This window comes from Balaenoptera acutorostrata, chromosome 4 (assembly GCF_949987535.1).
Source record: "Balaenoptera acutorostrata chromosome 4, mBalAcu1.1, whole genome shotgun sequence".
Lineage (NCBI taxonomy): Eukaryota > Metazoa > Chordata > Mammalia > Artiodactyla > Balaenopteridae > Balaenoptera > Balaenoptera acutorostrata.
The window spans coordinates 46,366,717-46,388,293 of NC_080067.1; the positions used below are offsets into that span (position 1 = coordinate 46,366,717).

A 21,577-nucleotide genomic window follows, 5' to 3' on the forward strand; every position below is an offset into this window, starting at 1 on the left:
GATCAGGATTGAGACTACAATTAGCTTCTAAAAGAGGATCAAGTGGCCTCAACCATGGTAGGGGGAGGGATTAAAGGCTTGGGAACCATGTTTTGTCTGATACCAGCAATTAAGAATGGCAAATATGGAAATATGCCCCTGCTATCCTCATAACAGACTGTAATTGTCAAGGTTTTCTAGAGAAATAGAAGTTATAGATATAAATATATAGAAAGAGATTTATTATGAGGGGCTGACTCCTGCAATCATGGAGGCTGAGAAGTCCCATGATCTGCTGTCTGCAGGCAATTCCATTCCAAACCCAAAGGGCTGAGAACCAAGGAAGTCAATGGTGTAAGTCCCCATCTGATGTCCGAGGTCAGGAGAAGATGGGCATCCCTGCTGAAGCAGAGGGGAAAGGAACCCTTCTTCTGCCTTTTTGTTCTACCAGGCCCTCTACCAGACCCTCAATGATTGGACGATGCCCACCTGCATTGGCGAGGACAAACTTCTTTACTCAGTTTACTGATTGAAATGCTAATCTCTTCCAGGAAAACTCTCACAAACACACCCTGAAGTAATGTTTTGCCAGCTATCTGGGTGGGCATCCCTTAGCCCACTCAAGTTGACACATAAAATTAACCATCACACAGACATTGGTAATGGAGCATAGTACTCTTTCCCAAGGGGCCAAGATACAACTTTATATTCCCTCTCAAAAAAGTTGCTAACAATAATTCTCACTTGGCCAAGCAAATATAAACCTATTTGCTATCTCCATGACCAATAATAAAATAATAACAACTACTATGCATTTGCTGAGAAAAGAAAGAAAGGAAGAAATAGGAAAGAAATAAATTGAAAGAGGAAAGGAAAAGCAGAGAAGCAAGGAGGTAGGAGGGTAGGAGGGTGGAAAGAGAGATGACCTTTACCCTAATCACCCTTCCCCATGGCTGCTCATTCTCCTGGGAGGCAGCACGAAGTCATAACAACTATATCAGGTAGATGTTATTATCCCATCCTGTCCTCTTACAACTTTGATTTCTTTTTTTTTTAATTGCAATGAAATATAATGTGCACTGCCAAATTGTTCATGAAATAACTTTAATAATTTACATTTACCTCAAATAGCTTATGAGTGTGACATTAATATAATTTGATAAGCAAAACACTTTTGGAATTATGATATATTTTGATTTAGGAGAGAAAATTTCTTTTTCAAAATACTAGAAGAAGAAAGTTTGACAAAATTGGGTTTGGTTGGGGTAAGCAGAAGAAAGCAGTGATTTACAGTAGGTGTCATAAGGATCCCCCAGGGTAGGTATCTGTGAGTATTTACTTGTTTCTCAATAAGAGCCATGGGTTCTACAAGGTTAAGACCCATTTCTCTATACTTGCTTCCTGAGAAATCTCATCCATTAATCTGGCCTCAAATACACTTGGTTCAAATCTTTTTCCTTGGTTTCAGTGTGTTGGAATGACTTCCCATTGCTTATGCATTATATGGTAGAGTAAAAACCAAATTCTTAGCTCAGTATTCAAGAATCCTCCAACGAGGTGCTCTTCCCACATGACAAGACTCAATCTCCATCCCACACCCACATGTCATCTTTACTCAGCTGCACCAAACCTTGGCTATTCTCAGAACACACTGCACACTTTCTCTCCTCTGGTTTTGATCTCATTGTCCATCTGGGTATGTCTTTCCCTTTCCCCCTCTTTCATTATGCAAATGAAGTCTCAGTCGAACACCACTCATCCTGTAAAGGACCCCTGGTTAGAATGAACAGTCCTCCTTTTGCATTCCTGTGGCATTTCCAAGTGGACCTCTAGTGTGGTACTTGTTTTATGACACCTCACATTCCATTTATCATTGCTATTTTTTGCCCATCTCAAAGGAAGCAGTCAAAATGTTTGACCACCAAAGTAGGCAACCAAAATCACCAAAGGAGGCAACCAAAAGCATCTATAGAAAGATATTAACCAAGATGCATCTTCATATTTATAAGTATCTTAAGCTAAAATTCTACATCATTCATATAAGAGATTGCTGGTTATCTACTTACAGTTTGTTATCCCCAGACCCCTCATTCTATCCTCTGCTCAGTAATGCTGTGACTAGGGGCCCAAAATACAATATTTCCCAGACTTTTTTTGCCAACTGGCTTCCAGTTAGATTCTGCTAATAGGACACACCATTAGGAACTCACATGGCAGGGAGATGGGAGAAGCCAGTGTTTGTTCTCTCTACACCTCTCTGCTTCCTTTGTAGAGAAGCATTCCTGGGGCTATGTCCATTCCAAGTAAGGTTGCCAGATTTAGCAAATAAAAATAAGAGACACCCACCTAATTTGAATTTAAGATAAGCAGTGCGGAATTCCCTGGTGGTCCAGTGGTTAAGATTCTGCACTTTCACTGCCGAGTGCCCTGGTCAGGGAACTAAAATCCCACAAGTTGTGAGGCGCAACCAAAAATAAGAAGAAGAAGAAGAAGAAGAAAAAGAAGAAGAAAAGCAATGAATGCTTTTTTATTATAGGTGTATCCTGTACAATATTTGGAACATACTCATACTAAAAAGTTATTCATTGTTCACTTGAAATTCACACTTATCTAGGTGTCCTGTATTTTACCTGTCAACTCTAATGACAAGGTCTCAGCTTTTTAATTATCTTCCTTTACCCTAGTTTCTGGCTTGATACTGTCTATTTCTGAGTCTTTGAGGACTGATTCTGCTGCATGAAGTAGGTTTCCCATTTTGGTTTCCCTCATTGACAGCCTATGATTCAGCTTTCTCCAGTGTACAACTTTGATTTCTTAGTTTATTCTCTAGAAAAACTGGAAAGGAGAATGTCAGCGAGTGACAGTGGACGTATCTGAGAAGTAGCTATGCGGACCTGGCACTCTGATCCTTCATCCTGAAACTGGCTCAAGTGTCCTCGCATGAAGCCGGGCAAGTCTCATGGGACCTATATTAGGGTGACCATATAGCCTAGTTATTCCAGGACTGTCCTGTTTACACGTGTTTTCTGGTATTTTCATTATTGGCACCCCCTCCACTTTCAAAACGGTCCAGGATGATAAATGATGTGGGCACCCCAGGCATGAGCCATGCTTGCTGGACACTGACCTGCAGCCTCCCCTCCTCTTACTCTGCTGTCCTCACACTTCTCAACTCCACTTATGGAACTGCTTCCAGTTCCCTGGATACAATGTGCTATTTCACCCTTCTTTTTGATGACTTCTGTGCTTCCTTAAGGTTCTGTTACCTTATTTATAACAATATGCATGCCATGTATCTGTCTCCCTCGTTAGACTACTAGTTCCTTGAAAATGGAGACTGTTTTGATTGCATCCATATCACCAGTGTCTTGCATTAAATCCAGATATAGTATGTGCTCAATACAAGCTTGATGAATAAAGTGTATCAAAATTATATATGTACATAAACAAAGACAGAAAGAAAATAGACAAAAGTAAATTCCTAGTCACATTAGATTTTTAAATGTTTCAGATGATTTAAAATTTTTTAATATGGTTTTTATAATAAAATACTTTTTTAAATAGCAAGATTGTAATGTAGAGTATTTTTTAAATGGTTCAACCCTCAGTTACTTCTTAAAGGGTGAATCTCAGTTATTCTGTTCACAGCAAATAGTGCTTGCCATTTCATGTGTACCCAATAAATATTGAATGAATAATCACAAATTTATTGTGAGTTAGAAGAGAAATGAGAGGCTGTAAAGAATGGAGACCTTAAAATAATTTTAAAAAGAATTTGCATACCTATGCAAACCTATCATTTGGATCACTGTCATGAAAAGGAGCCAGTTCGGTTCATGGTGGTCAGGTTGCATGGCCCAGTTCTTTGGGGTCCCCTTGCCACTGGCTGGGCAGACAGAGGATACTGAGAGCTTCACATGTAGCTGGGGCCAAAGATATCTGCGTCATCTGTCCTTATATAAATGCCTGTCTTCACCAAGGCAAATGAGTGAATGCCCCTTCCAAGTTCCAGACATAGCCCTCAGACGGTCCCTCTGTTCATTTTAATTGTATTGTATTGTATCCTTGTTCATTTTAATCTTATTGGGAGAAGGGGGATAACAACGTTGGGGTGTTGGAGAAGGGGTTCAGCACACAGTGCTTTATTCTGCCAAGGAAATACAGTACTCTGATGGTAATCATCTAATTGTTCCTTGTCTGGAAAAGGTTAAGAGTTGCAGGGGTTTTTTTCTTAACATCTTTATTGGAGTATAATTGCTTTACAATGGTGTGTTAGTTTCTGCTTTATAACAAAGTGAATCAGCTATACATATACATATATCCCCATATTCCCTCCCTCTTGTTTCTCCCTCCCACCCTCCCTACCCCACCCCTCTAGGTGATCACAAAGCACTGAGCTGATCTCCCTGTGCTATGCAGCTGTTTCCCACTAGCTATCTATTTTACATTTGGTAGTGTATATATGTCCATGCCACTCTCTCACTTCGTCCCAGCTTACCCTTCCCCCTCCCCATGTCCTCAAGTCCATTCTCATCTGCGTCTTTATTCCTGTCCTGCCCCTAGGTTCTCCAGAACCAAGAGTTGCAGGTAATTTTTTTCTCCCAGTTTTATTGATATATAACTGACATACAGTACTGTACAAGTTTAAGGTGTGCAGCATAATGGTTTGACTTACGTATGTCATGAAATGATTATCATGATAAGTAAGAATTGCAGGTATTTTTATTTTATTTTATTTTATTTTTTTAATTTTTATTTATTTATTTTTGGCTGTGTGGGGTCTTCGTTTCTGTGCGAGGGCTTTCTCCAGCTGCGGCAAGCGGGGGCCACTCTTCATCGCGGTGCGCGGGCCATCTCACCATCGCGGCCTCTCTTGTTGCGGAGCACAGGCTCCAGACGCGCAGGCTCAGCAATTGTGGCTCACGGGCCCAGTTGCTCCGTGGCATGTGGATCTTCCCAGACCAGGGCTCGAACTCGCATGCCCTGAATTGACAGGCAGACGCTCAACCACTGCGCCACCAGGGAAGCCCCAGGTATTTTTAAATGTTAGCTAATATACAAAACTTGTGAGAGGAGAGGAAGAAAATTCACATCAATCATGTGCCAGGTTCTGTGATATGTGTTTTCACATTTATTATATGTAATATAATAAGCTATCACAACATCCCTGTTTTTGTCACCATTCAGCACTTAGTAAGTGCCAGAGGCTAGATCTGAACTCAGATCCAGTGGTCTACCCATATGCTCCACATTTGGTGATGTGCATGAAAGTGCTGGTTCTGTCCTGGGAAAAAAACGGCACTTGGAAAAGCGTCGTGGATTGGAATACCATTTTTCACAGCACCAAAGAATCTCAAGTAGGTTAATGAGCACCTGTTGTTCTCATTACATGTTCGAGAACAGAGTATATTTCTGACAACTGAGGGTAGAGATGCTTGAGGTCTAGAATTTTTACTTGCAACAAAAATGGAAAATTAAAAATTAAGCCTGGGGGCTTCCCTGGTGGCGCAGTGGTTGAGAATCTGCCTGCCAATGCAGGGGACACGGGTTCGAGCCCTGGTCTGGGAAGATCCCACATGCCGCGGAGCAACTGGACCCGTGAGCCACAACTACTGAGCCTGCGCGTCTGGAGCCTGTGCTCCGCAACAAGAGAGGCCGCGATAGTGAGAGGCCTGTGCACCGCGATGAAGAGTGGCCCCCCGCTCGCCGCAACTAGAGAAAGCCCTCACACAGAAACGAAGACCCAACACACCCAAAAATAAATTAATTAATTAAAAAAAAAAATTAAGCCTGGTTTCACTGGTATATACATGGATGTTTTCAATTTGTGACTCAGTGAGCTGTATACTTTTATGATTTTTGCATTTTTCTCTATGTATGTTATACTTCCATTTTCCAAAAGTTCATTTTTAAAAAGACCAAACAAAAAGTTATTATAGGAAAAACAGGGATGTTCCAAGTCTGCATAAACTAAGCAAGTCACACAACGACCTCCCCATTCTTTCTTCTTTAGTTATAAAAAATAAAGTTAATTGAATAAGTTACCACTTTCTTCCAAGAGATGAGTTTCTATATCTTTACTTGGTCAGTACATGGTTGAGTTTCTAAGTAAGGGCTTTTTGCCTCCCATCTCCAAGGTAAGAAGTTTTAAAAAAAATGTTTCTTTCATTCCTGCATTTTAAAACAAATTTCCTATGATACCACAGAGCTTGCCAGTAACTCTCTCACAATCCTGCCTTTATTTGCATAATCTCGGAATGATTCACAGAAAACAAACACCTTGCCTTCCCTCAGGTTTGGCCAGGACAAATGAATCCATAAATGTTGTAAGACACTAGAAAAGGATGTTGAAACATTTGTAGAATTTTTCAGGAAAATTAACATTGAGAAAGAAATTACTCCCTTTTACAGAAGAGTCATATTTTCATTTGGATATAATATTCATCCAGAATTTAACCCCTCATCTGGTTGACTATCCTGAAAACAAGGTATAATTGGTCAAATGGGAAACAGAGTGAAGGCATATATATGTATGATTATCCTCATTATAGGCAAAACAAATTAAAGTATTACCCCAGTATGGACAGTGGATCTCATAAAGACTGTATCAAGTTTAAAATGAAATAAGTGTCAAACCTTTTCTTTTAAAATTCAATTTATTGAAAGTCCAGAGATGGATGGAGAAGAGCCCACGTGGTAGTACACAGTCCCTAAATTCATCTTGGGAAATATGGTCTTACCACATGTGTAAGCTAAATTATTCTCTACATTACTGCAGACTGCAGCCTAGTTTGATTAGCTTATTTCAATTATATTCTTTTTTTCTACGTGTTATTTTGAACATTTTCAAACCTACAGGAGAGTTTAAAAATAGTACAGTGAACACCCAAAACCCCTCACATAAACTACCAATTGCTGACTTTTGCCATATTTCTGGTGTGTGTGTGTGTGTGTGTGTGTGCACTGAACCAACTGAAATTAACTTGCTGGTATCACCCCTAAGTACTTTAACATATATCTCTTTAGAGCAAGGACATCCTCTTACGTAACTACAATATCATCACTGCACTCAAGAAATTTAGCATTGGACTTCCCTGGTGGCGCAGTGGTTAAGAATCCGCCTTCCAATGCAGGGGACATGGGTTCGATCCCTGGTCTGGGAAGCTCCCACATGCCGTGGAGCAACTAAGCCTGTGTGCCTCAACTACTGAGCCCGAGCGCCACAACTACTGAAGCCCGCGTGTTCTAGGGCCGGCATGCCACAACTACTGAGCCCATATGCTGCAACTACCGAAGCCCGTGCGCCTAGAGCCTGTGCTCCACAACAAGAGAAGCCACTGCAATGAGAAGCCCGCGCACCGCAAAGAAGAGTAGCCCCTGCTCGCCGCAACTAGAGAAAGCCTGCACGCAGCAACGAAGACCCAATGCAGCCAAAATAAATTTTTAAAAATTTAAAAAAAGAAGAAATTTAGCATTGATAAATAACATCATCTAATATACAGTTCATATACATAATAATATATGAATAATCATCATCATCAAATGTCCCCAATTATAGTAATAACCAATTTTTTTGAACAAAGGATCTAATCACGTATCTTAAATGTATCTTAATTTAGATCATTCTTCTTCTGTTCTTTTTTTTTCTTCTGCCTTTCATGGCATGGACATATTTTAGAGTTCAGGTCTGTTGTCTTGTAGCATGTCCTACAATCAAGATTTGTCTAATGGTTTTCTCATGATAGTTAAACGTGTTTATAGGAAAAAAACCCCATTACATGTGCATACTTGTATCCTGTTGTTTTTCCATATACATCCTATGTTTTCCCATTTCTGAGACTCTGCTTACACAGACCATCTCTTTAATAAATACCCTTCCCCTACCCTATCTCTAGAAGGCCTGGTTTGAGGTTGAAACTTCTCTAGGGTGATCTCCCTGATGCCCTCCATCCTGAAGTAATCTTTGAATTTCTAGAATATGTTAGCTTTTTTCTTCTTATAGCATTTACATTTTTTAAAACTTTGTATTATTATTTTTGTTCACATATCTTTAAACTTCTCCCCAGTGAAAGCCACCTAAGGGAAGGTCTAATTTATCTTTGTGTCCTCCCTGGAATCTAGCACATGGTAGTTCACACAGTAGGCAATCAATATATACATTTGCTGAATAAATGGGTGGATGAATAAATGAATGAGAATGCTATCTCTGGTTTCTGAGATATAGGAAGTTGGTTAAGAATTTAATAGTTTTTTAAAGGTTTACATAATTTCTTCATAAGTGTACTTTCTACACCCAGAATAGTCTACTTAATTTAAAAAATAAAATTTTAGTTTTAATAAAAATAAAACATGTATATTTTATGCCTTAGCATATATAGCTCTTTTAAAACTCAACTTGCTGGGACTTCCCTGGTGGTCCAGTGGCTGGGACTCTGTGCTCCCAATGCAGGGGGCCGGGGTTCAATCCCTGGTCAGGGAATTAGATCCCACATGCTGCAACTAAGAGTTCGCAAACCGCAACTAAAGATCCTGCATGTCCCAACGAGGATCCCGTGTGCCACGGCTAAGACCCGGCGCAGCCAAATAAATAAATAAATAAATATATATATATATATATATATATATATTTTTTTTTTTAAGTTTAAAAAAAAATTAAAATCAACTTGCTAAGCACTGAGGGAAGCCTTTCAGTCTGGAGAGTTTATTCTTTAGCTTTGAATATAGTCTTATATTGTTTCTTTGATAATTTCCTCTTTGCATATTTTCTGTTCTTTCTGGAATAAAGTCCTATAAGTCAGACTTTGAAACTTCTGGATTTTCTTCTAACCTATTATTGATCTTTTTACATTTTGGAAACCATGTTTTTAATTTTCAAGAGTTCTGTTTTTGTTTTTTGAGTGGCTTTTTAAATAGCATCCATTTCTTGTTTTATGGATGCAATATCTTTGCAAATCTCTATGGAAATATTAATTAGAACTTATTGAACATTTTCTTCTGTTCCCTGCATTACCTCTGTTAAAGCTTTCTTAAAACCTTCTTACTTTTACCTTGGTCTTTCATTATATTAGAGGCATGTTATGTATTAAGTATGAAAACCTCTGTGCACTGAAAGCTGACTGGGAACTCCATTTACATGAGTGAGGTTTGCCAACTGCCAGGCTGGCTATAGGTTAATTAAATGTTGAGTTAGGCATTATGAGGTGGAAACTCCCAACTGTCAAAACATGAAGGTCTCTTCTCTGACATCATACAATTTCTTTAGAAAAGATTTTTTCTTTTTGGCCCAGGGTGTAACATCTCACTCTGAATTGTCACCCAGCAGAGGTGTATGTGTGTGTGTGTGTGTGTGTGTGTATGTGTTTTCTGTTCCTTATTCAGACTTTCAGTTAACCCTCTGTTTTTAGTTGCTCACTTTGCCCCTTCCCTCTGTATCCTGTGTATCAGTACTCCAAGCCTCAGCTTTATCCTGCTGCATTAGTTACCATTCATCCTCTATCTATATTCCACGTTCCAGAATTTTGTTGAAATCTCTCACCCTCTGATGGACTCTCCTGCTCTAGATATGAGTGTATATGTTCTTTTTATTCCTTTACCATCATTTTGGTGGAGTCTTGAGAAGGAGAGGAGATAAATATATGTATTCATTTGCCACCTTTAATCAGACTGCTTAATTTTAAAAGTGTTTGTGTTACAAACTTCCCCCTCCTGTAAATTTGGTCTTGTGAATGGTGTAAATTTTCTATCTAGAAGATTAAAGAAGTGATTCTCTATATGATTATGGGAGAGGTTCAGATAACTTTGGATGGTTTAAAGTTTCCTATTGAGTAATCTGGAAAGTACTAAAGATACTGCTTAGGGCAGTGTGAGGTAAACTCTCTCTTCATGGCTTCAGAAGTCTGGTTACTTATTTACAACTGGGATAAGATAAATAGTCAAATAACTAGAGAATTTCTACAAACCATTCATAAAGTTAAGTTTTTATCCCACTACCAAACCATGTTCCCGTGCATATCCAAACCTTTGATTACCCTAGACTTCCAACATCTGGAAGAGAACAAGCTGCAGTATCACACAGGCAGGCCCCTCCTAAGTCCTACTCACTCACAAAGAATTTCCCCTTTGAGCTTCTATGACACTGGCTGGTTACTCACATCGCAGATTCCTCAGGATTGGTTGGGACTGCAAATGAAACACTGTTTGCCCATAATCACGTTGATAAGCTACAACATAAATGCACGCAAGTTCCTATTCTTAGATTATAACATGAAGCATTTGCTCTCTTCTTTCCTCTTAACATTTTCATGCAAGACCTGGAGAGGAAACACTGGCTCCAGCCAAAAGAAAAGGTCTTCAAAGAAAAAAAAAAAAAAGCCTAAAATGGGCCTATTGAATTCTAAAAACCCCAAAGCCAAGCAAGCCCGAATTCTTCTTCTGGGACTTGACGCTGCTGGGAAGTCTACTCTCCTTTACAAATTAAAGTTTGCTAAGGATATTGTGACCAACCCAACAGTAGGTTTCAACGTGGAGATGATTGAGCTGGAAAAGGGTGTTCCACTTACGGTCTGGGATGTTGGAGGACAGGAAAAAATGAGAACTGTGTGGGGCCTCTACTGTGAGAACACCGATGGGCTGGTATATGTTGTGGACAGTACAGATACACAGCGACTGGAAGACTCCAGGAGAGAGTTTGAGCAGATTTTGAAGAATGAGCACATTAAAAATGTGCCTGTTATCCTGTTAGCCAACAAACAAGACGTGCCTGGTGCTCTGAGTGCCGAGGACATCACCAGAATGTTCAAAGTGAAGCAACTCTGCAGTGACCGGAACTGGTACGTGCAGCCCTGCTGTGCTGTCACCGGGGATGGGTTGATGGAGGGGTTCCGGAAGTTAACTGGATTTGTGGAAAGCCACATGAAATCAAGAGGAGACATATTAGCATTCTTCAAGCAGAACTGAGGTCCAAGTGGGGAAAGAGATGCTGATGAAGTTGAAAGGGTAATTTTTTCTCCAGGCCAAGTGAGAAAAGCAAGTTGCCGAGTTGGCAAACTTTTCCTGAAATGTTATTTCACCTAAATTCCATTAAACAACTCAGAATAATATCTAGAAAATATTATTTGGGGTCAGGCACTTTAGCAAACTATGTAGTAATGATAATTGAGAATGAAAATTTTACAATTTTGTGCATGCTGGATGATTCAGAATAATCATATTTGAGACCAAATAAATTCTTGCCTTATTATTTTTATATGACTACTAGAACAAAGTTTAAGTAATAGAGTCAGAATTCTTCTGCTAATAAAGTCAGAATTCTTTCAGACTGTTTCCAGCTGTTACAGGTATTGAACTTCCACCATGCTCCTGTGTAATAGCTGGGTGGTATAAAAAAACGAACTTTAAATTATGAAGAGGAAAATGTTTGATGTTAATATTTTGTAAATCCCTATCACCTAAATTAAGGGTTTTTGTTTTTGTTTTTGTTTTTTTCTGCATTCCTGCTAGCTTTTTGAAATCTATTGCTAGGAACTTCTTACAATGAGTCAAATAATGAACTCTATGCTGTTAATTGCCCAGAGGTTGTGTTCTCCTATAGGGAGCAGAAGTTTGTATCTTAAAGCTCTGGGATCAGGGTAGCACCTTAGATATTAGGGCAAGGTCTGGGCTTATCGCTCAGCTGGACGCTGCAATCCCAAGACCGGCTTCAGTAAAATTCAATATAACAGTTATTACTTGGGAACATATGTACAGCTCACTGTACTGATCAAACAGGAACCAGAGCCAGACTTTGCTCTCAGACACCTGGCAATTCACAGGGGAAACAACACAAAGCCAGTAGCTAGAACAGGGGAATAAGTACTAAGTGCTATAACAGGAGAAACTCTTTCTGACCTGGAGAAATAAGAAGTGCTTCGTGCAGGAGGTGGTGTTTAAGAGAGTCCCCAACTCCTGGGGACCCCACTGAAGATGCAGGTTAGTCAGTGGAAGTTCCCATCACCAGGAGACTCTCCAGAGACACTGTGGGGGGAGGCGAGGAGGGGAGAAGGAACTGGAGATTGAATTGCAATTCCCCTGAGAGGCTCAGAATGCCAGGGGGGCCCTGGTACTAACAGAAGACACTCTTTCCTCCTAGCCCACCTCCAACAAGGCTCATCTGGGCTAGAAGCAGGCCCCAAAACCCCACTACACACCCTGGTACTCCAAATCTTAAGGTCACAGAGAAAAATAAAGGTATAGTAAAGCAAGGTTGCCAGCCCCTGGATTCCTCCATAGTTTTCTTCTCTCACCTTAGCCATGATTTGTTGTTCAGCAATAAATCCTTCTGTGCTACATGCTAGGGATTCAAATAATAAAGTAGGCATATAGTTAATTATAGTTTCCATTGGTTGAATACCGTGTGTGCCAGGAATTGTGTTAAATGCTTTCATACATCTTTTCATTTAATGTTCACAACTGCCCTGAGATAAATAGGCATAATTATCTCAATTTTACAGATGAGAGTACTGAGACTAAACAAAGTTAAACAACAGTAACAACCGCAGAAAACTATTTAGTATTTTAAGTGAGGAGTGGCAGAGCCAAGATTCAAACTCAGGTGTCTGACTTCAAGTCCTGTGCTGTTAATTGCCATGATATTGTTTTTTTTTTTTTAAAGGTTTTTTTTTTTTATTAATTAATTAATTTATTTTTTATTTTATGGCTGTGTTGGGTCTTCGTTTCTGTGCGAGGGCTTTCTCTAGTTGTGGCAAGCGGGGGCCATTCTTCATCACGGTGCACGGGCCTCTCACTATCGCGGCCTCTCCTGTTGCGGAGCACAGGCTCCAGATGCGCAGGCTCAGCAATTGTGGCTCACGGGCGAGTTGCTCCACGGCATGTGGGATCTTCCCAGGCCAGGGCTCGAACCTGTGTCCCCTGCATTGGCAGGCAGATTCTCAACCACTGAGCCACCAGGGAAGCCCGATGATATTGTTTTATAAATAAGGTATGGCCTCTGTCTTCAATGAGCTCAATTAAGAATAAATTCAAGCTAAATATTACTCAGCCATAAAAAAGAATAAAATAATGCCATTTGCAGCAACATGGATGGACCTGGAGATGATCATACTAAGTGAAGTAAGTCAGACATAGTCAAATATCATATGATATCACTTATATGTGGAATCTAAAAGAAAAAAAATGACACAAATGAACTTATATACAAAACAGAAATAGACCCACAGACATAGAAAACACACTTACGGTTACCAAAAGGGAAAAGGGGTGGGGGAGGGATAAATTAGGAGTTTGGGATTAACATACATACACTATTATATATAAAACAGATAACCAACAAGGACCTACTGTATAGCACAGGGAACTATACTCAGTATTTTGTAATAACCTAAAAGGGAAAAGAATCTGAAAAAAAAAAAAGATATGGGTGGTGATGGAGGGATGAATTGGGAGATTGGGATTGACATATATACACTAATATGTATAAAATAGATAATTAATAAGAACCTGCTGTATTAAAAAACCATCAAAAAAAACCAAAATATATATATATATATGTATAACTGAATCACTTTGCTGTACACCTGAAACTAACACAACATTGTAAAACAGCTATACTTCAATAAAAATAAATTTTAAAAAATTAAAAAAAAATAAATCCAAGCTAAATTAAAAATAGAACTACCATATGGTCCTGCAATCCCACTTCTGGGTGTAGCTCCAAAGGAAATGAAATCACTACCTTGAAGAGATATCTGCACTCCCATGTTCATTACAACATTATTCACAATAGCCAAGACATGGAAACAATGTAAGTGTCCACTGATGAATGAATGGATAGAGAAAATGTGGTATATATATATACAGTGGAATATTATTCAGCCACGAAAAGAAAGAAATCCTGACATTTGTGATAACATGGATGAACCTGGAGTTTGGCATTATGCTAAGTGAAACAAGTCAGACAGAGAAAGACAAGTACTGTATGATCTTACTTATATGTGGAATCTAAAAAAGCTAAACTCATAGAAACAGAAAGTAGATTGGTGGTTGCCAAGGGGGGGTGGTGGTGGTGGTGTGATGGGGGAGGTTGGTAAAAGGGTACAAACTTTCAATTATAAGATGAATAAGTTCTGAGAATCTAATGTACATCATGGTGACTATAGTTAATAATACTGTATTATATACTTGAAATTTGCCAAGAGAGTAAACCTTAAACGTTCTATCAACACCAAAAAAAAAAAAAAAAGTAACTATGTGAGGTGATGGAGAATGTGTTAATTAACTTGATTGTGGGAATACTTTCACAGCGTATATGATATCAAATCATCATGCTGTGTACTTTAATATATTATTATATACATATTAGAAAATATATTACAATTTTATTTGTTAATTATACTTCAATAAAGCTGGGGGGAAAAAGAATAAATTTAGGCCAACATATACTGCTTTTTTTTTTTTTTTTTTTTTTTTTTTTTTTTTAAAGGAAGGATTTATTTATTTATTTATTTATTTATGGCTGTGTTGGGTCTTCGTTTCTGCGCGAGGGCTTTCTCTAGTTGTGGCGAGCGGGGGCCACTCTTCATCGCGGTGCGCGGGCCTCTCACTGTCGCGGCCTCTCTTGCTGCGGATCACAGGCTCCAGACGCGCAGGCTCAGTAGTTGTGGCTCACGGGCCCATTTGCTCCGCGGCATGTGGGATCCTCCCAGACCAGGGCTCGAACCCATGTCCGCTGCACTGGCAGGCAGACTCTCAACCACTGCGCCACCAGGGAAGCCCTATACTGCTTTTATAGTAAGAAATTTCTTTGAAAAACAAGCTAGGCAGAATGAATTAAGTGCAGTAACAGATATAAGAAACATGCTGAAAGACTGTGGCAAAAAGAGTTTCTGATTTCAGGAAGATCTCAGGGGAGTGGCAATGTTAAATGCTTCATAGTAGAGTTTTTCCTAAATTTCATGAGATTATTAAAACTGCAAATATGCATCTTTTTAAAAAAATGCATCGTCCCTTAACATTTTCCCTACTTGATTTTTAAAAAACCTTCCTAGGACCTTGAAGGCATTATGTTAAGTGAAGTAAATCAGACAGAGAAAGATAAATACTGTATGATCTCATATGTGAAACTTAGAAAAGCAAAAAACAAAAGCTAAACGCATAAAAAAGAGATCAGACTTGTGGTTACCAAAGGCAGAGAATGAGGCAAGGGGGAATTGCGGAAAGGTAGTCAAGAGGTACAAATGTTAAGAGGGTCCTAAAAGTTTGCATCACAAGAATTTGTTTCTTTTTCCTTTTCTTCTTCCTTTTCTGTCTATTGTATCTATATGAGATGATAGATAGATGATAGATGTTAGCTGAGCCATTGTGGTAATCATTCACACAATATATGTAAATCAAACTATCATGCTGTGTGCCTTAAATTTACACAGTGATGTATGCCAATTATTTCTCAGTAAAACTGGCGGGGGAGTAAAAAACAACCTTCTTAATAATCTTAAAATTAGGGGTCACTAGCTTATGTCTATAGAAAATGTCAGAATAGAAAATGTATCTTGGTGTTCCTGACTATTTTGGTAGTCTGAATTAAGTCAAGCCCTTTGTGGCCCAGTCTTAGCATAATGTAAAATTCAGAGAAAACAGTCCCAAAAAATAATGAAAAGCAATTAAAATCTTTACTTCAGAAAACTGAGTGTGTGTGGTGAGCAGATACATCCTTAATGTAGAGCAAAACTTACAAGGTAGCTTTTTCCTATCTGTCATTTCAACATCTCTCCCCCATAAGCAGCTGTTCCTCAAAATCTCTACTAATATTCTCCAACAAACTTAAACACTCTCATGCTTTATCCCATTTCTTCCCTGGGATCCAATCTATCTTTCCTCAGTCATTTGCTTTCTTTTCAATGTAAATTTTACCAATCTTTCCTTTCTTAGGCATTTCCTTTCTGCTCTCCCAACATGCTCCTCTACACCCTCCGACACACACACACACAGACACACACACACATACACAGAGTACACTCTTCATTCTGCTCTACCTAATTAAGGCCAGATTTAAAGGAAGGGAAAAAGGTTAGATGGACAACACCAAAATATTCCTTAGCAGGTGAGAGGAAAGAGGCTGTGAATATGCATGCCTTGATATTTATTATTGTCATACATTTTATTCTCTGCTATCTATGTGTAGCACGGCAAAACATTTCTCCATGTAGCATGCTGCCATGGATCTGTAGCAACCAAAATCACACTTCTGAAATGTTCCTTGGTTAAAGATTTAGAGACTGAAAGGTAAATACCAGTTAAATATTTCTATCTGATTTTCTAAGTATTCCCAGGTGAAAAAAAATGCCTGCAGGGCCTAAGAATAAAGAATGGCAAATAAACAAAGCGGCAGCAGTGACTGATACATGTTAAAATTAATTTGTCATTTTAAAAAGCTGAACGTTGTTATGTTCTGATGATGAACAAATTGGGTTCTGCCAAACCAAGGAAGACTGGGAATTTCAGATGGAGTGTCCTGAAGTGCTTGTCCCTCGTAGGTGGCACCAAGGGACAATCTGCAGAGGCATCAGTGTGTTGAGTATGTGGAGGAACAACCCAGGAAACATCACCTGTCAGGCTTCTGTAAGCCCTGCTTACAGGCTGGCCTGCTCTTATTTGCAGGAGCTCTCTCTCCAGAGAGAGAGACAGACAGACAGACAGAGACTAAGAAGCAGAAAGACAGAAGCCAGAGAGACCTCTCCTTTGGCAGGACTAATAGTATTTTAACGTATTATGGGATATAGTGTCCACCAGATTTTCAGCATAGTGTTAACTAGCAGTAGATTAGATTAGCACATTTTACCTTGAAAATACCACACAAATATAAAAGTTTGGATGATAACCATATGGGTAGTATTTTCACAAACATTATCTCATTCTGTTCTCATGAAATCTTATGGGGAAGCATAACAAATATTATCAACACTATTTTAAAGAAATGAGGAACTGATTAAGCACTTACTGAACCTAGTCCTCCAATTTCCAAGATCTTTTTTAAACACCTCATGTATTATCATACAATGAATTTAACAATTTAAATTTAAGTTTTTACCATTAAATTTCTCTGATCTATTGCATTTGGTCCTCACTTTCAATTTAGTATATTTCCATTGTCTCTTCCTATTTTTCCATGACCTAGAGATTTCTGAAGAGTCCAGTCCAGATAATTTAAAGACTGTCCCACAATCTGGATTTGTCTGATTGTTTCTTCGTGATTAAATTCGAGTTAAACATTTTCGGCAAGAATATTCCTTAGGTGTTGTTACAGTTCCCACTAAATCCATTAGGAGGCACATAGGGTAACACTGTCCCAATATTGATGACGCTCCATTTGATCACTTCCTTTACGATAGTGCCCACAAGATTTCCCCATGGTAAAAATATAACTTTCCCCTCTGTTCTAAATAAGTAATTTGATATGGTAAGTATGATATTTTGAGATCATATGAACATTCTGTTCCCCCAAAGCCTTTCTCTTAATGGTTTTATCATACATTGATGATCCTTTCCTGAGTTATTACACTGGGAACTGCAAAATGGTGATTTGCTAAACCTGTTTTTCCTTGTACATTTATGAGCTGGCATTCATTTGTAAAAAAGAGCTTACTTTTTTTTTTAATCCCTCTTCTCCATAAGCAAGCAATCAATCTCCCCCTCCCCTTTCTCTCTCATTATAGACTCATAGATACTTTTTAAACAGTAGATTGCATTTTGTATTTTAATCCACACAGATACTTTTTTCTTTATAAATTTATTTATTTTATTTATTTATTTTTGGCTGCATTGGGTCTTCATTACTGTGCGCGGGCTTTTCTCTAGTTGGGGCGAGCGGGTGCTACTCTTAGTTGTGGCGCGGGCTTCTCATTGCGGTGGCTTCTCTTGTTGCAGAGCAACAAGGCTCTAGGCACGCAGGCTCAGTAGTTGTGGCACGCGGGCTCAGTAGTTGTAGCTCGTGGGCTCTAGAGCGCAGGCTCAGTAGTTGTGGCGTACAGGCTTAGTTGCTCCGCGGCATGTGGGATCTTCCTGGACCAGGGCTCGAACCCGTGTCCCCTACACTGGGAGGGGGATTCTTAACCACTGTGCCACCAGGGAAGCCCTAGACTCATAGATACTTTTTGAATTCAAACTTTTATAATCCAGTGCTACTTAAACCGAGGTCCACAGATCAGCAGCAGCAACATCACCTGCAAGCTGCTTAGAAATGTAAATTCTCAAACCCAACCCCAGACCTATTTGTCAGAATATTTGGGGTGGGTGGGGTGGAGGTGTATGAAGTTAAGTTCCTGGAATTTGTGTTGTCACTGACACTGTTATGATCCATTTCTGTCCCAATTCTTTCTAATGCTCAAATTGTCCCAAATTTGCCCAGGAGAAGCTCTTTTAAGCCAGCTTCTGTATTCTGTTGACATGTCCCTATTTGTCTTTGAGTAATTCCTTGTTTGGGAGGACACTGAGTCATCCTGTACTTTCCCTACACAGCTGCCTCAGACCTGAAATTCACCATTTCTCCCAGGAGTCCTGGTGTCTTTCACTGGGGAATGGTATTTAGAAACTGAATAATGCTGTTAGCTGTGCTCACTGTTACTGGGGTGTCACTGCTTATAGGCCCATTCAATAGAAAAAGCAAGGGAATATATATATATACACACACACAACATGCTATATATATCTTTAAAAGCAAGGAAATACCTATATATTTTTATATATATATTTAAAAATAATATTGATACCTCCAGATTGAATCAACACCATAGGATTTTTCCTTATCTTCCCCATTTTTATTTGTATCCCTCTTCTCCTACAAAGAACTCTGGTTCTAAAAAGCATCAGTATAGTTACTCATTTGCCTTATGCTACAACACAACAAAATACTTCCAGAATCACTATACCAAACTGCCATCTCTGAGAAACCCACTCAGGAAAGTTCAAGACTTCTTTTTAGTTCTTTCTGTTTTTATTCAGCACTGTGTTCAAAAGTTACTTTAATTAATTTTTTCTGTGCCTATGTTATAAATATGATATTGATTTTGGTTGATTTTTGCTATTTGTATTCAATTTTAAGGTGTGACTCTTCTTTATCTTTTGAGTTAATACTAATTTTAATTTTCAAATTCATAGAATATTTACATGCCTCAGAAGGGAAAACTGTATGAAAAGGTATATTCAGAGAAGTCTGGCTCACATCCTAGCCTTTCCCACCTGTGCCTAACCTGTAACTATTTTCATTAGTTTCTGATTTATCCTTCTTTTGTTTTCTCATTGCAAAACTAATCAAATACATATAATTACATTCTCATTTTCTCCTATTTCTTATACAAAATGCCACATTTTATATACAGAGAAGAAATAATTTTAAAATAGAGATTTTCTACCAACTCGTTATTACATTAAAGAGGAGGGACTTCCCTGGTAGTCCAGCGGTTAAGACTCCACACTTCCAATGCAGAGAATGCAGGTTTGATCCCTGGTCAGGGAACTAAGATCCCATCTGCCACGCAGTGCAGCCCAAAAATAAATAAATAAATAATAAATTTTTGAAAAAAAGAAGAGGAAAGCCTCCTTAGTACAACAAACTGATTCTCATAATTCCCTCCTCAAGTTATACATAAGTGGCATTGTACTTCTAAATCAGGTTGGATTTTCTTTCACTTTAAAGCATTTTTTAAGGCATCTGTCCACTCTAGTTCAATGTACCTACTATTAATGGGAAACATGAGAGACTGGTGACAGCAAGATGCAATCCTCTGTTTACCATGGGATAACCTCCATTATCTACATAGTTACATTTCTGTTACTGTTTTGTATTTTTTTTTAAATTTATTTAATTAATTAATTTATTTATTTATTTATTTTTGGCTGTGCTGGGTCTTCGGTTCGTGCGAGGGCTTTCTCTAGTTGCGGCAAGTGGGGGCCACTCTTCATCGCGGTGCGGGGACCGCTCTTCATCGCGGTGCGCGGGCCTTTCACTATCGCGGCCCCTCCCGTTGCGGGGCACAGGCTCCAGACGCGCAGGCTCAGCAGCTGTGGCTCACGGGCCCAGCTGCTCCGTGGCATGTGGGATCTTCCCAGACCAGGGCTCGAACCCGTGTCTCCTGCATTAGCAGGCAGATTCTCAACCACTGCGCCACCAGGGAAGCCCTCTGTTACTGTTTTAAAGTAAAATATACATTTTACATTTATGCTAAAATTTATTCCTGTGTAAAAAAATACACTACCCTGAATTTGTAAAAATTAAGCATATATATATATATATATATATATATATATATATATATATATACACACACACACATAAATATATATGTATATATATTTACATAGAAAATATAAAAACACACCAAAATGTTTGGGTGGTTACATTATAGATGGCTATAATTCCTTATAGTTCTTAGTACTTTCCGAATTTTATATAGTGAGCGTGTGTTACTTTTATATTCAGGGGATAAAACATTATTTTCAAAAGAGCTGTTTAATCTTCAGAGTCTATATAAAACATGAGTGGACAATGCATGGCCCTAGAACTGTCATTTCAAATGCATTGATCTAAAGTAATAAGAAATCCTTTTAATGACCAGAAATATTGCAATGTACAGACACATGGGGGCATTGTAACCAAGTTTTTATAATTTAAGAAAAAAACCCAGAAACCAAAAACCAAAACAGCTAACATTAGTGCGCACTCACTGTCGGCCAGGTTCTGTTCTAAGCATTTATATGTATTATCTCATTTCATCCTTATATTAACTCTACGGGATAGTACCATTATTATCCTCACTTAAGAGATCTGAGGGCTTCCCTGGTGGCGCAGTGGTTGAGAATCTGCCTGCCAATGCAGGGGACACGGGTTCGAGCCCTGGTCTGGGAAGATCCCACATGCAGCGGAGCGACTAGGCCCGTGAGCCACAATTACTGAGCCTGCGCGTCTGTAGCCTGTGCTCCGCAACAAGAGAGGCCGCGATAGTGAGAGGCCCGCGCGCCGTGATGAAGAGTGGCCCCCGCTTGCCACAACTAGAGAAAGCCCTCGCACAGAAACGAAGACCCAACACAGCCAAAAATAAATAAAATAAATAAATTAAAAAAAAAAAAAAAAAAAAGAGATCTGAGACTCAAAGCCACACAGCCACCTAAAATTGTGAATGCATTTACAGTGGTCTTTTGTATATAATCAAGCTCCTACTGCCAGTTGTTTAGAGAGAATTCTATAGTGTACCTCTGTGTAATTCTCTTCTAAGGCCCACTTCACATTCTCAAATGATCTCTCCATTGCTGCACTCAGAGTCTAAGAACAGCTAGAGAGCAGACAATGAATATTTAAACATTTTTAGTTTTTCATCAGAAATAGAAAGTTTGGAAAATAGGAAAATACAACTCTCTGTTAGCATTTTGCTACATTTTCTTCCAGTCTTTATTTTTCTTCAACGTGTGTATATATTCAATAGATCTTTTTTGATAATTTGGTAATTTGTTTTTTCATCTATCATCACATCCATATATTATATAGCTTTACCATATTATTATATATCTTTCAGAACCACCATTTCAGTGTTATTTCATTTTCAATTAAGTAGGT

The 21,577-nt window shown here is 38.8% G+C and overlaps 2 protein-coding genes across 2 annotated transcripts in view; one reads left to right on the forward strand and one right to left on the reverse strand.

Moving 5' to 3' along the window:
• The window catches only part of KPNA4 (karyopherin subunit alpha 4), a 158,588-nt gene that overhangs the window by 131,584 nt on the left and 5,427 nt on the right, over positions 1 to 21,577 (reverse strand). The window lies entirely within an intron of this gene.
• Positions 10,338 to 11,036, forward strand: ARL14 (ADP ribosylation factor like GTPase 14). Its single transcript, XM_007198569.2, has one exon. It carries the CDS (start codon positions 10,357 to 10,359, stop codon positions 10,933 to 10,935), a length of 579 nt encoding a protein of 192 aa, XP_007198631.2. The 5' UTR covers positions 10,338 to 10,356; the 3' UTR covers positions 10,936 to 11,036.

Coding starts and splice junctions, on each gene's coding strand:
- ARL14 (XM_007198569.2), top strand. CDS start 10,357: ATGGGCCTATTGAATTCTAAAAACCCCAAAGCCAAGCAAGCCCGAATT.